This window comes from Lates calcarifer, linkage group LG7_2, assembly GCF_001640805.2.
Source record: "Lates calcarifer isolate ASB-BC8 linkage group LG7_2, TLL_Latcal_v3, whole genome shotgun sequence".
In the NCBI taxonomy this organism is placed as follows: Eukaryota; Metazoa; Chordata; class Actinopteri; family Centropomidae; genus Lates; species Lates calcarifer.
Window position 1 is genome coordinate 4,307,371 of NC_066854.1, and position 15,386 is coordinate 4,322,756.

Consider the following 15,386-nt stretch of genomic DNA (forward strand, 5'->3'; position numbering starts at 1 on the left):
AAGCACTTCACTGTGTGTTTAATATCTACACAACTAAGCATCGTATGTGTCTGCAGATGCCAGTTCCTTGCTATATGTGGTCCAGCAGCAGCCTCTGGGCTCTATCCAGTGGTCTGTTGTGGCATCTAGCCTGAAGGAGCCCAACTACACCGTCACCTCCTTGTCCAAGGGAGTGCGCTACGCTTTCAGAGTCCTGACATCCACCGGCAAGACACTAAGCAAACCATCACCATCCACTGACCTGGTCCAGCTGCTGGACAGAGGTACCAAGACTGGTCCAAGAGTTACCCTTTAAGGAGATAATATATATGTTAACTTTTACATTTACTCTTCTTCCAATCTTTGACCTCTATAGGACCTTATTTGAGGAAAGCACCAGTCATTTTGGACAAACCAGACGTTGTGTATGTAGTTGAGAACCAACCTGCAAGCATCACCATCACGCTGAACCATGTGCATGCAGTCATCACCTGGAAAAGGTTAGTTCCTTTATCCCTAGTTATATGTGTATAAATAATACAAATAATAAAAAAAATACAAGCAGAAATACACCAGTCTGCAGCTGTGTACAAGTTGGTGCTGAATTGATGAGTTTTAAATCTTTTGTAAGACACTGTCTGATTTCTTGACAAGTGCAGGAAGCTCATTTCAAACAAATGAACCCCTTCAGAAGAAGTCTCTCAGGGACTGAGTACTGCTGGTTTTCATTGGAGTTCTGTTCTCATCAGGGACAGTTTTGGGTGTATTGGGATAGAACATGTGAACATGCTGGTGTAGTGTGTAGAGTGTAGATCCAGAGGAGCAGTACTGAGAAGCGCTGCTGTGCAGTGGTTCACATTGCTTTAACTGAATTTAGCATTTGGCGCTCAAGCACTTCTCTGCAGAGCTCTGTGATTTTTTTTTGGAGAAACGCTTTGCTCTCTGTCTGCTGGGTCTTCAAGATTGTTTATGCTACCTGGTTGTTCATTTTTCAAAAATGTAAAAGTTTTCCGGTCTTCATGTGTCATGTATAACTGTGATATGCTGCCTTTGTCTTCATCAGGAGGGGGGTGGTGCTGGTCAACAGACCGGGGATGTATGAGATGAGCATGCCAGACGACGATCAGCACACCCTGAAGCTTCAGCGGGTCAAGAGCACAGACATCGGCCAGTTGGTGGTCACAGCAAGCAACCAGTTTGGCAGTGACCTCTGCACGCTTCAGCTGGCCATGGCAGGTCAGTTTAGTTCAGGCAGAGAAACACATGATAATTTTAGCATTTTAGTAAGAATCCAAAGAACTTACTCCTTATTCCTTCGAATAGCAAATGCCAACAATGCCAGCTTGTAATTTAAGTTGAGCTTTAGCTATTTTTGAAGTAAAAGATAATAAATTTTAAATAACGTCTCTAAAAATGACTTTAGTGTTGTGAAATGAAATCCTTCCTTCCCTGTGATTGCTGTCTACTTGCATATATTTTGTTGCTGGAAGCTACATAAATAGAGCAAACAGTTACTGCCAAGTAGTGTATAAATTTTAATTTAGTGATGAATTAGTGATATTTTTTCTTTTTTTTCTTTCATAGTGCCTCCTAAGTTTGAAACCATCATGGAGGATGTGGATGTGCACATTGGGGAGACATCTCGTCTGGCTGTTGTGGTTGAAGGGAAACCTGACCCAGATATTCTGTGGTATAAGGTGTGTTTAAGAGGACAAAATGTGACATTGAAATTAGTAGTATCATTACTGTAATCTAAAACCATTTTAATAATTGATTGGTCTGTTGCAGGATGATGTGCTTCTCTCTGAAAGCAGTCACTTCACATTTGTGTACGATGACCCAGAATATTCCCTTGTTGTCCTCAATGCCTGCCCCGAACACTCTGGTGTGTACACCTGCACTGCAAAGAACCTGGCCGGGTCCAACTCCTGCAAGGCTGAACTCACAGTTCACACAGGTCTGTAGTCCAATACATCAACAACACTGTACCCACAAACATATCTGGCATATAGACAGATTCAGCCCCATTAAAGGAATATAAAACTCTAAAATACAAAAAGAGATAGAGTTATCAGAAATATGCTGATGGTATTTACATTTAGTTTCATATCCATTTCCTGATGCCGTGCACATTAATATAAGCTAGTTGTAGTTGGAAATTGCACCTCTAAATCTGCACCATATGGGCGGGACCACAAGGTGTTTTGAGACTACAATATGAAACCATCTGTCACTGTGCTGGTACACATGTACAGATGAACACACACACCACGTAAAAATGCCTATGTTGGTGCTCCCTGCAGAGCGAAAAGAAGTTGCAGAGCCAATGGAGGACGAGGGAACCATTCTGAGGAAGATGAGGCGTTTGACAGATTACTATGATATCCACAAAGAGTTAGGGAGGTGAGTGTGTACCTGTAACCACTCACCCGTGTTGTCTTGCATCCCTTCACACACAGCGAGGACATCAACATTAATGGCTCTTTTAGAGCTGAGGGTTGGGCTGTGGGAGGGAGTCGCACCTGCTTAACAACAGTCGATGGTAACAAGAGATGAGTCACCAGCCTGGCTGGAGTGAATACATTAGCTGTTAGATGATTTGTTTTGGTCTGACTTGGTGGAGACAGGCGTTCACTGTGGATTGTAGAGTGATCAGAATGGCAAAACAGGCCGACAAGAAAATCTGTTTTCCAACAGCCGATGTGAGCTGGTTATTAAACAGAGCAGACTCTGATATTTTCTGCTTCACCAGGAGAGAATAAAAGTTAATTATACAATGCTAATGCTGGTTTAAAGTACTGAGGGAGTAAGAACCGCCTAAAACTGAAAAAACAACAACCCATATGTTTGGTATGTATTAAACCCATACTGTCATTGATATGTGACAGGGGGGCCTTCGCCTATGTGAAGAGAGTGACTCAGAAGAAGGGAAAGACTGAGTTTGCTGCCAAGTTCATTTCTGCGCGAGGAAAGAGGAAGGCCTTCGCCCTCAGAGAGATGGACCTGCTGTCTGAGCTGGACAACGAGAGGATTCTCTATTTCCATGATGCCTTTGAGAAGAAGGATGTGGTGGTGCTCATCACAGAGCTGTATCCCTTCAGTGCAATTTTATTTTAAGTGGTACTTTCATATGCTAATTTGTTATGCTGTTGGTGACCTGTATTATCTTTTGAAACAGATTTGCAACAACAGAACTAACAACACTGATTTTCAATGAGGGCAAACATCATATCTTAATGCCAAAAAGGGACCACGTTTCTTGCAGTACTGTTTCAAATTTTATCTGCTCCATAGTCGACCAAAAGTGCACTTAAATGCATCTCAAGGACACTAAAGATCCAAAGCATTAATCCTAATGTCTTCTGCAGTTCCCTGGAGGCATGAATGAAGTGCAGCACAGCTTTTTCTCTCTGACTCATCACCGATTAGTGGAATTAGCAAGAGATAGGATGTGTGGGAGTTTTGCTCATTTATAATTCATTTCTCATGCACCTACCACTTGGACTCTGCAGTCAAATCACAGCTCTGTTTTTTTCCTCAACTGTTGTGTGAAGATGTCATGAGGAGTTTCTGGAAAGAATGGCCAGAAAAACAACAGTTATGGAACTGGAGGTTTGTGTGCTTCTGCTGACTGCACTGCGCTAACATTATGTAACATGACTCTTAAGTTCATCCCCTTATGTTTCTCTACAGATCCGCTGTAGTGTTCAGCAGATTTTAGAGGGTCTTCGTTATCTTCACCAAAAAAACATTGCCCACCTTGATATAAAGGTACATGTCCATCCCACCACTGGTGCTGTGTCACATACATTTGATCAAAATCTAAACCAAGCTTGTTATATTCTTTCAAAGTTAACTAACATTGTTGTTTCTGGGTGCACCCCCCTCTAGCCAGAAAATATTTTAATGGCAAGTCCTGGGAGTGACCAGATCCGCATTTGTGACTTTGGAAATGCCATAAAACTCGAAGCTTCAGAGGAGTACTACTGCAAATACGGCACGCCAGAATATGTTGCACCAGAGATTGTTAACCAAACGCCCGTCTCCACGGCAACAGACATATGGTGAGCCACCTGTTCCCCAGCATTGAGAAATGACTACACACTGCAGGCTCTACCTTGTTATCTGCAACTAAATAAAAACTGTCTTTTTTGTGCTTTTATGTTGCTCCTCAAAATTCACTTGTCATTCTTCTCTCCTGCTCTCTCAGGCCTGTTTGTGTCATCACTTACCTCTGGTATGTCACATAATGTGTATTTTTTATAGTTTCAACACAATGGAACCAGCTCCAAAATCTTCAATGAAAGAATTATGTGTTTTCTTTTCTTTTTTTTTTTATTCCAGCCTGACTGGTGTGTCTCCGTTTGCTGGTGAGAATGACAGAGCCACGGCCTTAAACATCCGTAACTACAACGTGGCGTTTGAGGAGAGCATGTTTTCTGACCTCTGCAAAGAAGCAAAGGGATTTGTCATCAAACTTTTGGTGGTGGACAGACTGTAAGTATCTTGATGACTCTGTCCTGTCTTTTGTCACAAATGCACATTCAGTTAAGATGTATTTGACCAACCATAGTTCCATTTAACAGTGTGAACTGTGATATGCCCCTTCTTCATGTGCATATATTTCCCTCTCCTAGGAGGCCCAGTGCCATTGAGTGCCTTCGTCACCCTTGGTTCAAGGTGAGCTATCATTCAGAAAATATGTCACTCAGCCTCAAACTTTTCAACGTGTCATAGAATTTATATTTATACTTCCACTAAGGTTAATGATGACTCCTATCTTTTTGTTTCGCAGTCACAAACGAACAAGAGCATCAGCACAGCTATGCTGAAGCAAGTTCTGTCTAGAAGGCGATGGCAGGTACGGCACTATGGATGACAAATTAGTAGACATTCACTTGGTCTGTGGGAATGAGTCCCAGAGTCTGATCCAGACTAAAGTAGCAAAGTAGACTAAAATAACTCTTTTCAGCATGAAACTTATATTATTGTCTCCAACTAGAGACTTAATATATAAAATACAGGAAAAAATAGGAAATGAAATAAAGAAATAAACACCTCATGTTGTCCTTTATGGCTTTTTTGCAGCGCTCTCTTATCAGCTACAAAGCCAAAATGGTTATGCGGTCCATCCCAGAGCTCCTGAATGACTCATCCAGCCACGTCTCCATCGCTGTGGCCCGGCATTTAAAAGAAGGCTCCCCACAACTTTCCTCCTCCTCTGACTCAGATGCAGATGTGGATGAGCTTCCCTTCATTCCTATGCCACTGTCCATGGTGTTTTCGGGTTCCAGAGTCTCCCTTAATGAGATCCCAGGGGACGAAGATGTCAGTGGATGGCCCAGTGTTGCTGCTGATGGGACAAGGAAAAATATGGAGGTAACAAGTACAAGAGGAAGGGCTAGTAAAAGGCTGAAAGATGAAGAGGATATCCCAAATGGAGAGAAAATAGAAAAGACAAAACGAGTTCCCCTTAAAAAAGGATCAAGTGTGGAATCAGATGAATCGGAGACAAAAGCAAGGAGGGCCACCATGAGGAGAGGAAGTTCTGCTGATTCAGCACTGCTTCTCCACATTGACCCAGAAGAGAAAAATGCTAATGAGGATTCAGAAGCAAGTAGCAAGAGTCTGAAAAAAGCTGTTTCTATGGAACTACCCAATCGTAGCCCGAGCCCTGGGGCAGCAAAGTTAAGCCAGGAGGACTATGCCCTAAAGCTGGAGCTGATGAGACAACGGCTGCTCAGGGGAGGAAGTATGGACAAAAAGATGAGCGGCCTGCGAGGGCCCTTGTTTGAAACACTGGGTATGGAGGATGAGAGGCAAACAGGGTCTCTAGATCGGAATTTGAGGAGATCCAGAGCAGGGCCATCAACAATCACCAGAGCAGCGTCTTCTGAGAGTGCCGGAGAGGACGTGCCAAAGACCAAAGTTTTTTGCAAAAGCGCCTCCTTCACTCAGGGGGACTCTGAACCCATGCCGCTGCACCGTAGGTTTGGAGCGCCCCTAGAGATTCCATCTGTGGGCAATGGTTCCATGGAAGGGAAAAAGCTGCAGGAGGCAACCTCAATGTCTGCACTAACAGAACAAACAACACTGGAGTCTACATCTTCCTCCCCCACAGAAAGGACTTCATTTATTCTCCCAACTCCAGGAGTGGACCAACAGCGAAAACAGAACAATGTGACAGAATATGAGGACATAGATGGCAAAACAGAGACAAGGACCAAAACCCAGTTAGATGAGGCAGATAGAGTAGACTCTGAGTCCAGATCACCATCTGTAATTACTCCTATAATTGTGATAGAGGAGGAGGATGATGAAGTAGAGAGGGAAGAAAATCAGGAGTTACATATTAATGAAAAGGATGTGAAAGAAGATGAAAATGCACCACAAAATAGTAAACCGTCATCTGCATTCATCCAGCCCAAAGATCCTTCAGCTGCAGCCAAGCCCAGTGATGCAAAGGGCACAGATACCCCTACATTACCTGAACATCCAGCAGTATTTGCCAAAGTAGCAACTGCTGACCGATCTCCTGGTTCTGTCACATCATCAAATCCTGATCTCCCTGCCACCCCTCGCCAGCCTGTGCTCAGAACAGATATCAAAGACATTGACTCAGAGGAGGTGTTTGAAGCCAGGTTTAAGAAACGGGAGTCATCTTTGACCCGTGGACTCCGAAAATTGACCAGAAACAAATCAGAGGAAAAATCCCCGGTACTAAGCCGGAAGGCGATTGAGGGGGGTGAAGAGGTTTACAGGCCGGGTCCAAGAGGAGCACCTCTTGAGATGGTATCCAAGGGACTACAGGAGAAATCCAAATCTGTTCAAGATTTAAGAGAAGAGGATAAGGAAACAGGCTTTGGCCTAATTGGGAGGTTGTCTTTGCGGGCCAAGAGGTCTACATCTGTTGATAAGAAGAGTGAGAAATCAAAGGAGGAAAAGCATCAGGATGTGCAGGAACCTGCTGTAAGCAAGAGGGTTTCATGGGCTATTGGTCGCAGTAAGTCCCTGGATACAAAGGAGCTGAACAGTGCAGGGGCACAGAGGCAGCTGGAGGAGAAAGAACAAAGAAAAGCTGAGGAGTCATCAGTTTCTGCTATGAGGCGCAAGTTTGAGTCCAAAGTAGCAGGAATCTCTGCCAAAATAAGGACCCAGTCAGAGGAGAGAAAAGATAAAGATGCTGATGGAAGTCAGAAGGAGCTGGCACAAAAGGATTTAAAGAAAGTCACAGATTCCCCTGTCCTGGCAATGCGGCAGAAGTTTGAGAACAAAGTGGCAGGAATATCCACAAAAATCCGCAGTCAGTCTGAGGAGAGAAAAGCAGATGAAGAAGGAAAGAGGACACCCCTGTTTACTCGTCATCGTCATTCCCAATCTGAGGGGCGTGGGCTCAAAGGAATGGGCATCCCTGAGAATCAACTAGCAAAACAGACCATCTCTGGTGCCTCCAAGGAATCAGTTGAATCCACGTCTAGCATCCATTCCGAAAAAGCCTCAGAGAGCGACAGGCGATCACGGTGGGACAGGTGGGGCTTGACAAGGAGCAAGAGAGACAAAACTCCTTCCCAATCTGATCTGCCTGCATCCGTCCCCAAGGAGGAGGGTTTGTCAAAAGGCCAGCAGTTTATCCGCTCTGCTTCAGATTTTGCTCCAGTGTTCCACATCAAACTGAAAGACCACATCTTATTGGAGGGGGAGCCTGTCACTCTCAGCTGCCTTCCAGCTGGAAGTCCACATCCAGAAATTACATGGATGAAAGGTGTCTTACTTAAATTGTTTTGTGTTACTGTAGTTTTATCCAGAAGCTGCTGTACAGTTCTTTAAGTTTTTTTCTGTCTTCCAGATCGGAAGCCACTGCAGGTGGATGACAGAATCAGCCTGGTCTCCCACCCAGATGGCAGGCAGCTGCTTATGATCATGAAGTCCACCTGGAGGGACGCTGGAATTTATGAATGTGTAGCTGCCAACCCCATAGCCACCATCACCACCTCCTGTACACTATCCATAGCTTGTAAGTAGCTTGTTTAGCCCATAGTTATTCAAAAAGTGTTGTTTTATAGTTAATTTGTTATATAGAATGGAGAAAATGGGAATTGGAAATGGTAAATTACAACATGGTACAACTGCTCCTTTGCCTTTCATGGGCATACAGTAATTATCTTCATAATGTGATGTATTTTACATAATTGAATTTTAATTGCAGGGAGAATGGTATGAATATTAATACAACTGAAATGAATATTAATGTCAGCAGATTAACTTTCCAGTAGATTAACTTAATGGATTTTTTGGCTTTTCCCACATTCATCATGTAACAGGAACAAATGATACTTCCTGCAAATTGGTAGATGTTGCGCTTTGAAATTGGCTGTGACAGGTCATATTCAAGACTCCAGTCACGCCTTTGCACAAAAAGCATGTAATGAGAATAACAGTGCTTAGAAAGTGCCAGTGCTGCTCACAAAGGCGACACAAATAAGACTTTCGAGGCTTCAGTGGAAAATATATTTCTTAGATGTCAGACACAGTTGAATGCATTTGAGATGTATTTGTTATGGCTTTAGACATGTAGTATTACTTATCTCAGCCACTGATGCTACTTGTCTTCCCCTGATAATCTATCTGTGGTGTGAAAAATACTTCAGACAGCTTATCTTGTCAGAAGCACTGGCTCAATCGTCCATGCTGGTGCACAGACTTAATGGGAAATGTATAGTGAAGTTAAGGAATGACACCATTTATGTCACATTTAGTTTGGATTAACAACAAATTTTTAACTGTCTGGCTCCTTTTTGTACCCTGGGTTTGCTGTAACAAAGCTGTGATGTGAACTATACCCTATACATGTTGTTCTAAACCAAGATCTGTCATCCTATCTCATTTACCGTGTTAAAGGTGTCCCCAAACGGCCGGGGACCCCTGAGGTCCCACAGACTTACAGTGACACAGCCCTGGTGCTCTGGAAGCCAGCAGACACCAAGTCCCCATGCAGCTACACACTAGAAAGAAAAACAGAAGGTGAGTGAGTATTTCCATTTTGCAAAACATGGAAGTTTCCCTCACTACTTGTTTTAAAATGTATCATTTAGCAGCATTCAACTCCAAAGAAATATCTTATATTTTCTTTTTTAATGACTTGTGAAATGCTTTACACTGCACTTTTTTATGTGGTCATTTTCAAAACCACATTTTAAAACTACATTCCCATTGTGTACTAGTCAGAGTGATGTGGTATAGCCACATGAGTAAAAGTGAAATTAAACTAAAGGATTCAAGCTCCTAGGAGGAAGCAGTGTTTGAAAAGCTTAGACAGTGTTTGGCTTTGTACTGTATGTGGAGAATGCTCTGGGAAATGGGTTTCCAAATCCATAGACACTATTTAGACAGAGAAAATGAGTCAGTCCACGAGGGAATAGTGACTGTGCCAGTGCTGCTGTCAAAGCTTTTTGTCATTATGCACGATGAATCATCATTATCTCATAATGTGGTGGATGAAAAATGAAGCCATGCGAACTTGCAGTAGCAGATTATGAGTTAGTGAATATTTATTGAACTTTTTGGTCTGATAGATTTCATTCTGGTGTGGGTCACCTTGTCGCCGCATTCCCTATTTAATCTCTGCAAGGCAATACTGATGTAGGTACTCACAGAGTTGTGTGTCACTGCCTGATTTACATTTTAATTCAGGTCTGATTCACCACACCTGCATCTGAAATAAGATGCTATGACATGCTTCAGCAGGCAAACCGAGCATTAACTTGTTTGTTCATACAAAAAATGTTACATTATCACATCAAGATTTAGTTTTTTTCCATGTACATGTCCAGGTTGTGTCATTAGTTTTACAACACCACCATCTAGTGTTGTATTTGTGAACTACAGCAAGTCATTTGCCACTCTACGAGAACAAAACGGATTATCAAAGTTTATTTTCAAGCCACTGTCACTTATTTACAGTTTCTCACTCGAGAATCATCTTTCTCCTCTGCATAATCTCACTTAACAGAAATATAAATCCAATACACTGGGTTCCTCAGAGCAAGATCACACAAAGCACACTCATTTCTTTCCCCTCTGTTCTGCAGGAGACTCTAATTGGCTGACTGTAGCTACAGGAGTTGTTGACTGCTACTACAATGTCACAAACCTGCCAGCAGGTGGCACCTACAGGTTCCGTGTCTGCTGTGTCAATAAGGCTGGACAGGGACCATACAGCAACTACTCTGCTCCCGTCCACCTGGACTCAACAGGTATTTTACACAACCCTGATATAAAGAAGCAAATGTGCTCTAAGTTTTATTGAGAATTTTTAGTAGTAAAGTTCTGTATGTGTTTGTATTTCATCTGTCATGTATGTGTCTGTTTCCACAGCTGAAGCCGTTTCTCCCACTGTTGCTGTTGTAAAGACCATCCCCACCCCACCTGAAACAGTGGTCACCTCCTCAGTGACCGTGCCTCCACTCAAACCAGTCCAGAACAGTGCTCCCAGGATAACTGTCTCCACCATCACTTTCACCTCCACCTCTCCAAAAGATTCAGCCTCCCCTGCTGCTTTCCTTCCTCCAACTACATCGCCAACCAAAATGGTGGTCTCGCCCACCTCCTTTCTGCCTTCCAGCCCTACAACAAACCCTCCATCACCATCTGCGGGCATGACGACCGAGGAGGCTCAGAAAACAGGCTCCAGTCTTTCCTCTTCACCCACAGTCAAAGCACCTCCACCCTTTGTCCTCCCCAAACCACAGAGTCCAGTGAACGTGGTGACCCCTATGACCCAGACCCCACCCATATCACCCCCACCTCCTCTTGTAACCCCACCCCCCACCCCCACAAAACCTGCGGTGGCATCTGTGCCCACATATGTCCCCACCACCACCGTCACTGCTCGTGTGGCCCCAACTCCTGTCTCCTTTAGCCCTCCGGTGCTCCAGACATCCAGCCTGAGCCCCATCGGTGAAGGGGCCAGTACCCCCACCAGAGGCACCCCATCAGGACGCGCTACGCCCTCCACCACTCTACGACAGGGGGTTCCACAGAAACCCTACACTTTCCTGGATGAGAAAGCGAGGTGAAACTGATAGAGGCTATAAATGCTGATTGTCTTAGATTTGAACAATCTGTGCACTGTCATAGATTTTACTCAGCAGATTGTTTTTGTAGTCAGTAAAACCTGCTATGAAACCTGCAGTAAGCAGACTTGAGGAGCTGCTGATCCACATAAAACAAGTTAATTAATCTTGCGTTTAAGCAGTGCTTTATTGCCCTACAGATAAAATGCACTTTCAGAGTTCCCACTATGCTGAAACTGCTATTCTGGGAAAACTTTATGGATTTTTTTATGACATACAATGGTTAAATTTAACTTATACCAAATATCAGTGCAAACATTACTGTTAGATGCTTCAGAGTGAAACTATTTACCCATCAGCCATCAGAAATCATATGCAAATGAGCTTTGGTTCATGTTATGCAAACTTTTTTGCCAGAGGTCGGTTTGGAGTGATCCGGGAGTGCAGAGAAAACGGAACAGGCAAAATCTACATGGCAAAGATCATTCCCTACAGTCAGGAGAACAAGCAGGAAGTCCTGAAGGAGTATGAGATCTTGAAATCCCTTCACAATGAAAAGGTCATGGCTCTGCACGAAGCCTACGTCACGCCGCGCTATCTGGTGCTGGTGGCAGAGTACTGCACTGGCAAAGAGCTGCTGTACAGCCTCATAGACAGGTGGGGTGGTGGATGTGTCATCTCATACTGAGAGACACAAACTCACACAGAGCTTGTTTTTATCAAAAGTTGTACATATCATTTAAAGCTTTTTTTTTTTACCCTTCAAAGGTTCCGTTACTCTGAGGACGATGTGGTCGGTTACCTGGTCCAGATCCTCCAGGGAGTCGAGTACCTCCACAGTCGGCGCGTGCTCCATCTGGACCTCAAGGCTGACAACATCATGGTGACTAACCTCAACGCCATCAAGATCGTGGACTTTGGAAGCGCTCAGAGCTTCAACCCCCTCAGCCTCAAACACCAGGACTCAGGAGCAGGAACGCTGGAGTACATGGGTGAGGACAACAACTTTTAATGACTTTAATTTGACTTTTGTGTTTTAACCCTTCAGTTTTAAGCAAGCTGTCTTTTTAACATGGACAGAGTTTGACCACACTGTTCTTTACGTTTCTAACTTTTCATTATTCTGACTGGACACACATGTGATTAAAGCTCCTGAGATGGTGAAAGGTGAAGTGGTTGGTCCTCCTGCAGATATTTGGACTGTTGGAGTTGTCACCTACATTATGTAAGTGGAACTCACTTTTTCACTTTTTCTCTTCATATCATGCCACTTATGTTTCCTGAGACCTTCCTTTTGTTAAAGTAGGTGAAACATTTTACAAATTCAGTGGATTTTTAATTTAGCTTTCTCTGTGTTGACAACCAGGCTCAGTGGTCGACTTCCCTTTGAAGATAAAGACCCTCTACAAGTCGAATCCAAAATCCTGATGGCGAAGTTTGACCCAACAAAACTGTACCCAAATGTGTCCCAAAGTGCCTCTGCCTTTCTCAAGAAGATGTTGAGCAGTTACCCATGGTTAGTGCCAACAAAAGTAGATTCAGTGCTTCCTGTAAGAAAGAATAAGATACAGAATTTTAAGTTCTGTGTTTTTTCAGGGCCCGTCCGACCACACGAGACTGCTTCACGCACGCCTGGCTGCAGGATTCCTACCTGATGAAGCTGAGGAGACAGACTCTCACCTTCACCTCCAGCCGACTCAAAGAGTTCCTGGTGGAACAACAGTGCCGTCGCACAGAGGGCGCCACAAAGCACAAAGTGCTGCTGCGCACCTACCAGAGCTCACCCCAGTCCCCTGCGTCTGGGACTGCGCCGCATGTTCCCAGCCCAAAGTGAAATAACAGTGGACATGCTGCACCAGACATGAGTTTGCAGAGTCTGATCTGCCTACAGTGACGCAAAACAACAACTTTTTGCATCTCGACTCCTCTGTGAATTACTGCTGCATGAAAAATGTCAGCCTGCCAAATGAACAGGTAAACACACAGGGGACAAGCAGACAGCTGGATATAGCTAAAATATCCAAAGAGAAGACAGCCTGCGTATTATTTTGGGAGATTTCAATGGGATTCTGAGCTGAAATAAAAACAAAGAGAAGCAGAAGCAGACCGCCGTCACGTCTAAACTGTTGAGGTTCAGAACTGCGCAGAGGGTGTTAATCCACTGAAAGGACACAGGATGTTCTTTGGTTTTCTTCGATTGATTGCACAATTTGTCAGTCATATTGTGAATTCTGAAATTGCACATTAATATTTGGTTTAGATAAACACTGGTCTCCACTCTGCACGATCAGCCTGGAACGTGTATCATTAGCATTTCTACTGCGCAACCTTGTTTATGTCACTAAATTTAGTAGTAAACAACTCATGTGAATGTACCATGATTTAAGCTGCTAATTTATTTTTGCATTTACTTACATTTTAAAACTCAAAACCAAAAATATTCTTTTTTTTCTTGAATTGTTTACTTTTTCATGTTAATTTATTTGCATGTGTGTGTGCGCGCGAGCATTTTTGATCCACATTTCAAATTAGCATTGAGGCAAAAAAATAAATAAAAACAAAAATAAGGAGTGTCTTTGTGATTGGTGTTAGGATTCACACAGTAAAAATGAACTATTATAGGGTGAGCTAGGAATTTGTGGTACAACTTCTTGTTCTGTGGTTAAAACTGATCTCTAACTGTAATACAAGTATGAAAAGCAGTCCGTAATGTAGGTAACATTTTAGTTTGAAACGTCATGCACACTGGTAAATTACTGTTGTTTCTCAGTATTACCCATTGGTTGGTCAGGTTGCGTAAATCATGATCACCCAGTCAGTGCCTAAATCGGATTAATATCCAAAATATCTATCTTGTAAATGTGTCTCCATTGGTTCTAACTCACAATTGAATTGTTTGAACAAAGCAAAAATTTGACTACCATATTTGGACTTTACAAGAACAGACAGATGCGTATAGATTCTTACATACATGCACACATTTATACATGCATACATACAGTACATGCAGTCCTTGTAATAATAGAACGTCTTGTGTATTGCTCTATCACAGTGTTCTTTTTTGTATGAATTTGGACGGTTGAAGATTTGTAAATGTACCAATTTGCGGTGTTTATATGTGGAAAAATTGAAAATGTTTTTATGAGATAGTATGTAATAAACTATTGATACAATTGGGAAAATGTACTGGTTTCTTTTTCTGAGCGAGATGCTGTTGTGGGCTTAGCTCCTACTGTACATGTTGGGTTTGTAAGAACCCCTGAGTGCTTTGAGAATTTTTCTATTTTTTCAGTATGTCTGCTGTCAAATTGCATTTACACAGGCCTCAGGGAAGTAAAACAATTGTGTGCAAAACTTTACTGTTGTTTTGCTGAGGTTTCCATGGAAACGTCAAGGACCCCTGATGGTGCCTGGGAACCTCTTGACAAAACCAATATGGCTGAAGCAGTTGGTTGAAATTCTTGAGTGTTTTCTCCTTTACTTTGTTTGCTTGCAAAAGGCAGAACAATGCCAGCTGCCTGAAGATGTTAGTCTCCTAACATACTACTGTAATCACTGTTGTATTTTCAGGCTTATAAAATACAAGTGGATTACATTTTAAAATACCAACATGCAGACTAACATTGCTTGAATTTGACTCATCAAACCCAGGTGTAATTAATAACAATAAAACAGCCTCATTCCATTCAGGTGTGCCAGCTCTGGGAGACTGCTGTGTGCTGTATTAAAAGTAAGACATAGTAAATGTATTTTAGATGTGGAGATGGAACTAATTTAACTACTTTATGTAATATTTGGTAGTTGAATTAATAAAAAGCACCATGCAAATGCACCACCTGTGTGTAAAATCATAATAAAGTAGCAAATAACTGAAGCTGTAAAGTAAATATGGAGTAAAATAATAATAATAATGACAATAAATAAAGAAAAAACTGTACTTAAGCTCAGTATTCAAGTGAATGTACTGTATTTCAACAAAAGTCACACTAGAGAGTAAAGTAACATTATCACAGAGAGGACTAATATAACACAACTGTGCAGAAATGAACACATTACAGTATCTGAAGGAGAATAGTTACACAAAACTGAACAACTTGTGGCTCAGTTGGTTTTAAACTGCGTTTCATTTAAACTAAATGCGGAGGCAAAGCACTGTCTACAGCCACTGTATGTTTGAGTGGAGACAGAGATGGCAGTTGTGAGACGGTCCCTGACTGTAGGCAGTTTCAAGGGGACCCAAACTGGGCGTTTCTTTGCGCCCACTCCTACGAAAACTTTTGCTCTTGAGCAAGTTTTTACGAACAGCAGTCATTACACAACGACTACAGTAGTACA

At 42.7% G+C, this 15,386-nt stretch overlaps 1 protein-coding gene across 8 annotated transcripts in view; it reads left to right on the forward strand.

Moving 5' to 3' along the window:
* Positions 1-14,233, forward strand: part of spega (striated muscle enriched protein kinase a) — a 48,714-nt gene extending 34,481 nt beyond the window's left edge. For all 8 annotated transcript variants that reach the window (XM_051066003.1, XM_018661033.2, XM_051066004.1 and 5 more), the window contains 24 exons: positions 57-263; positions 356-479; positions 1,043-1,215; positions 1,564-1,676; positions 1,768-1,936; positions 2,283-2,382; positions 2,868-3,068; positions 3,534-3,591; positions 3,673-3,750; positions 3,871-4,043; positions 4,190-4,216; positions 4,324-4,476; positions 4,617-4,659; positions 4,775-4,840; positions 5,068-7,741; positions 7,826-7,993; positions 8,878-9,000; positions 10,068-10,232; positions 10,354-11,050; positions 11,469-11,708; positions 11,820-12,043; positions 12,201-12,276; positions 12,418-12,567; positions 12,648-14,233. In XM_051066003.1, coding sequence (XP_050921960.1) covers positions 57-263; positions 356-479; positions 1,043-1,215; positions 1,564-1,676; positions 1,768-1,936; positions 2,283-2,382; positions 2,868-3,068; positions 3,534-3,591; positions 3,673-3,750; positions 3,871-4,043; positions 4,190-4,216; positions 4,324-4,476; positions 4,617-4,659; positions 4,775-4,840; positions 5,068-7,741; positions 7,826-7,993; positions 8,878-9,000; positions 10,068-10,232; positions 10,354-11,050; positions 11,469-11,708; positions 11,820-12,043; positions 12,201-12,276; positions 12,418-12,567; positions 12,648-12,885 — 6,440 coding nt within the window. In that variant the 3' untranslated portion in view covers positions 12,886-14,233. The remainder of the gene's footprint in view (positions 1-56; positions 264-355; positions 480-1,042; positions 1,216-1,563; positions 1,677-1,767; positions 1,937-2,282; positions 2,383-2,867; positions 3,069-3,533; positions 3,592-3,672; positions 3,751-3,870; positions 4,044-4,189; positions 4,217-4,323; positions 4,477-4,616; positions 4,660-4,774; positions 4,841-5,067; positions 7,742-7,825; positions 7,994-8,877; positions 9,001-10,067; positions 10,233-10,353; positions 11,051-11,468; positions 11,709-11,819; positions 12,044-12,200; positions 12,277-12,417; positions 12,568-12,647) is intronic.
* The last annotated feature ends 1,153 nt before the right edge of the window (positions 14,234-15,386 follow it).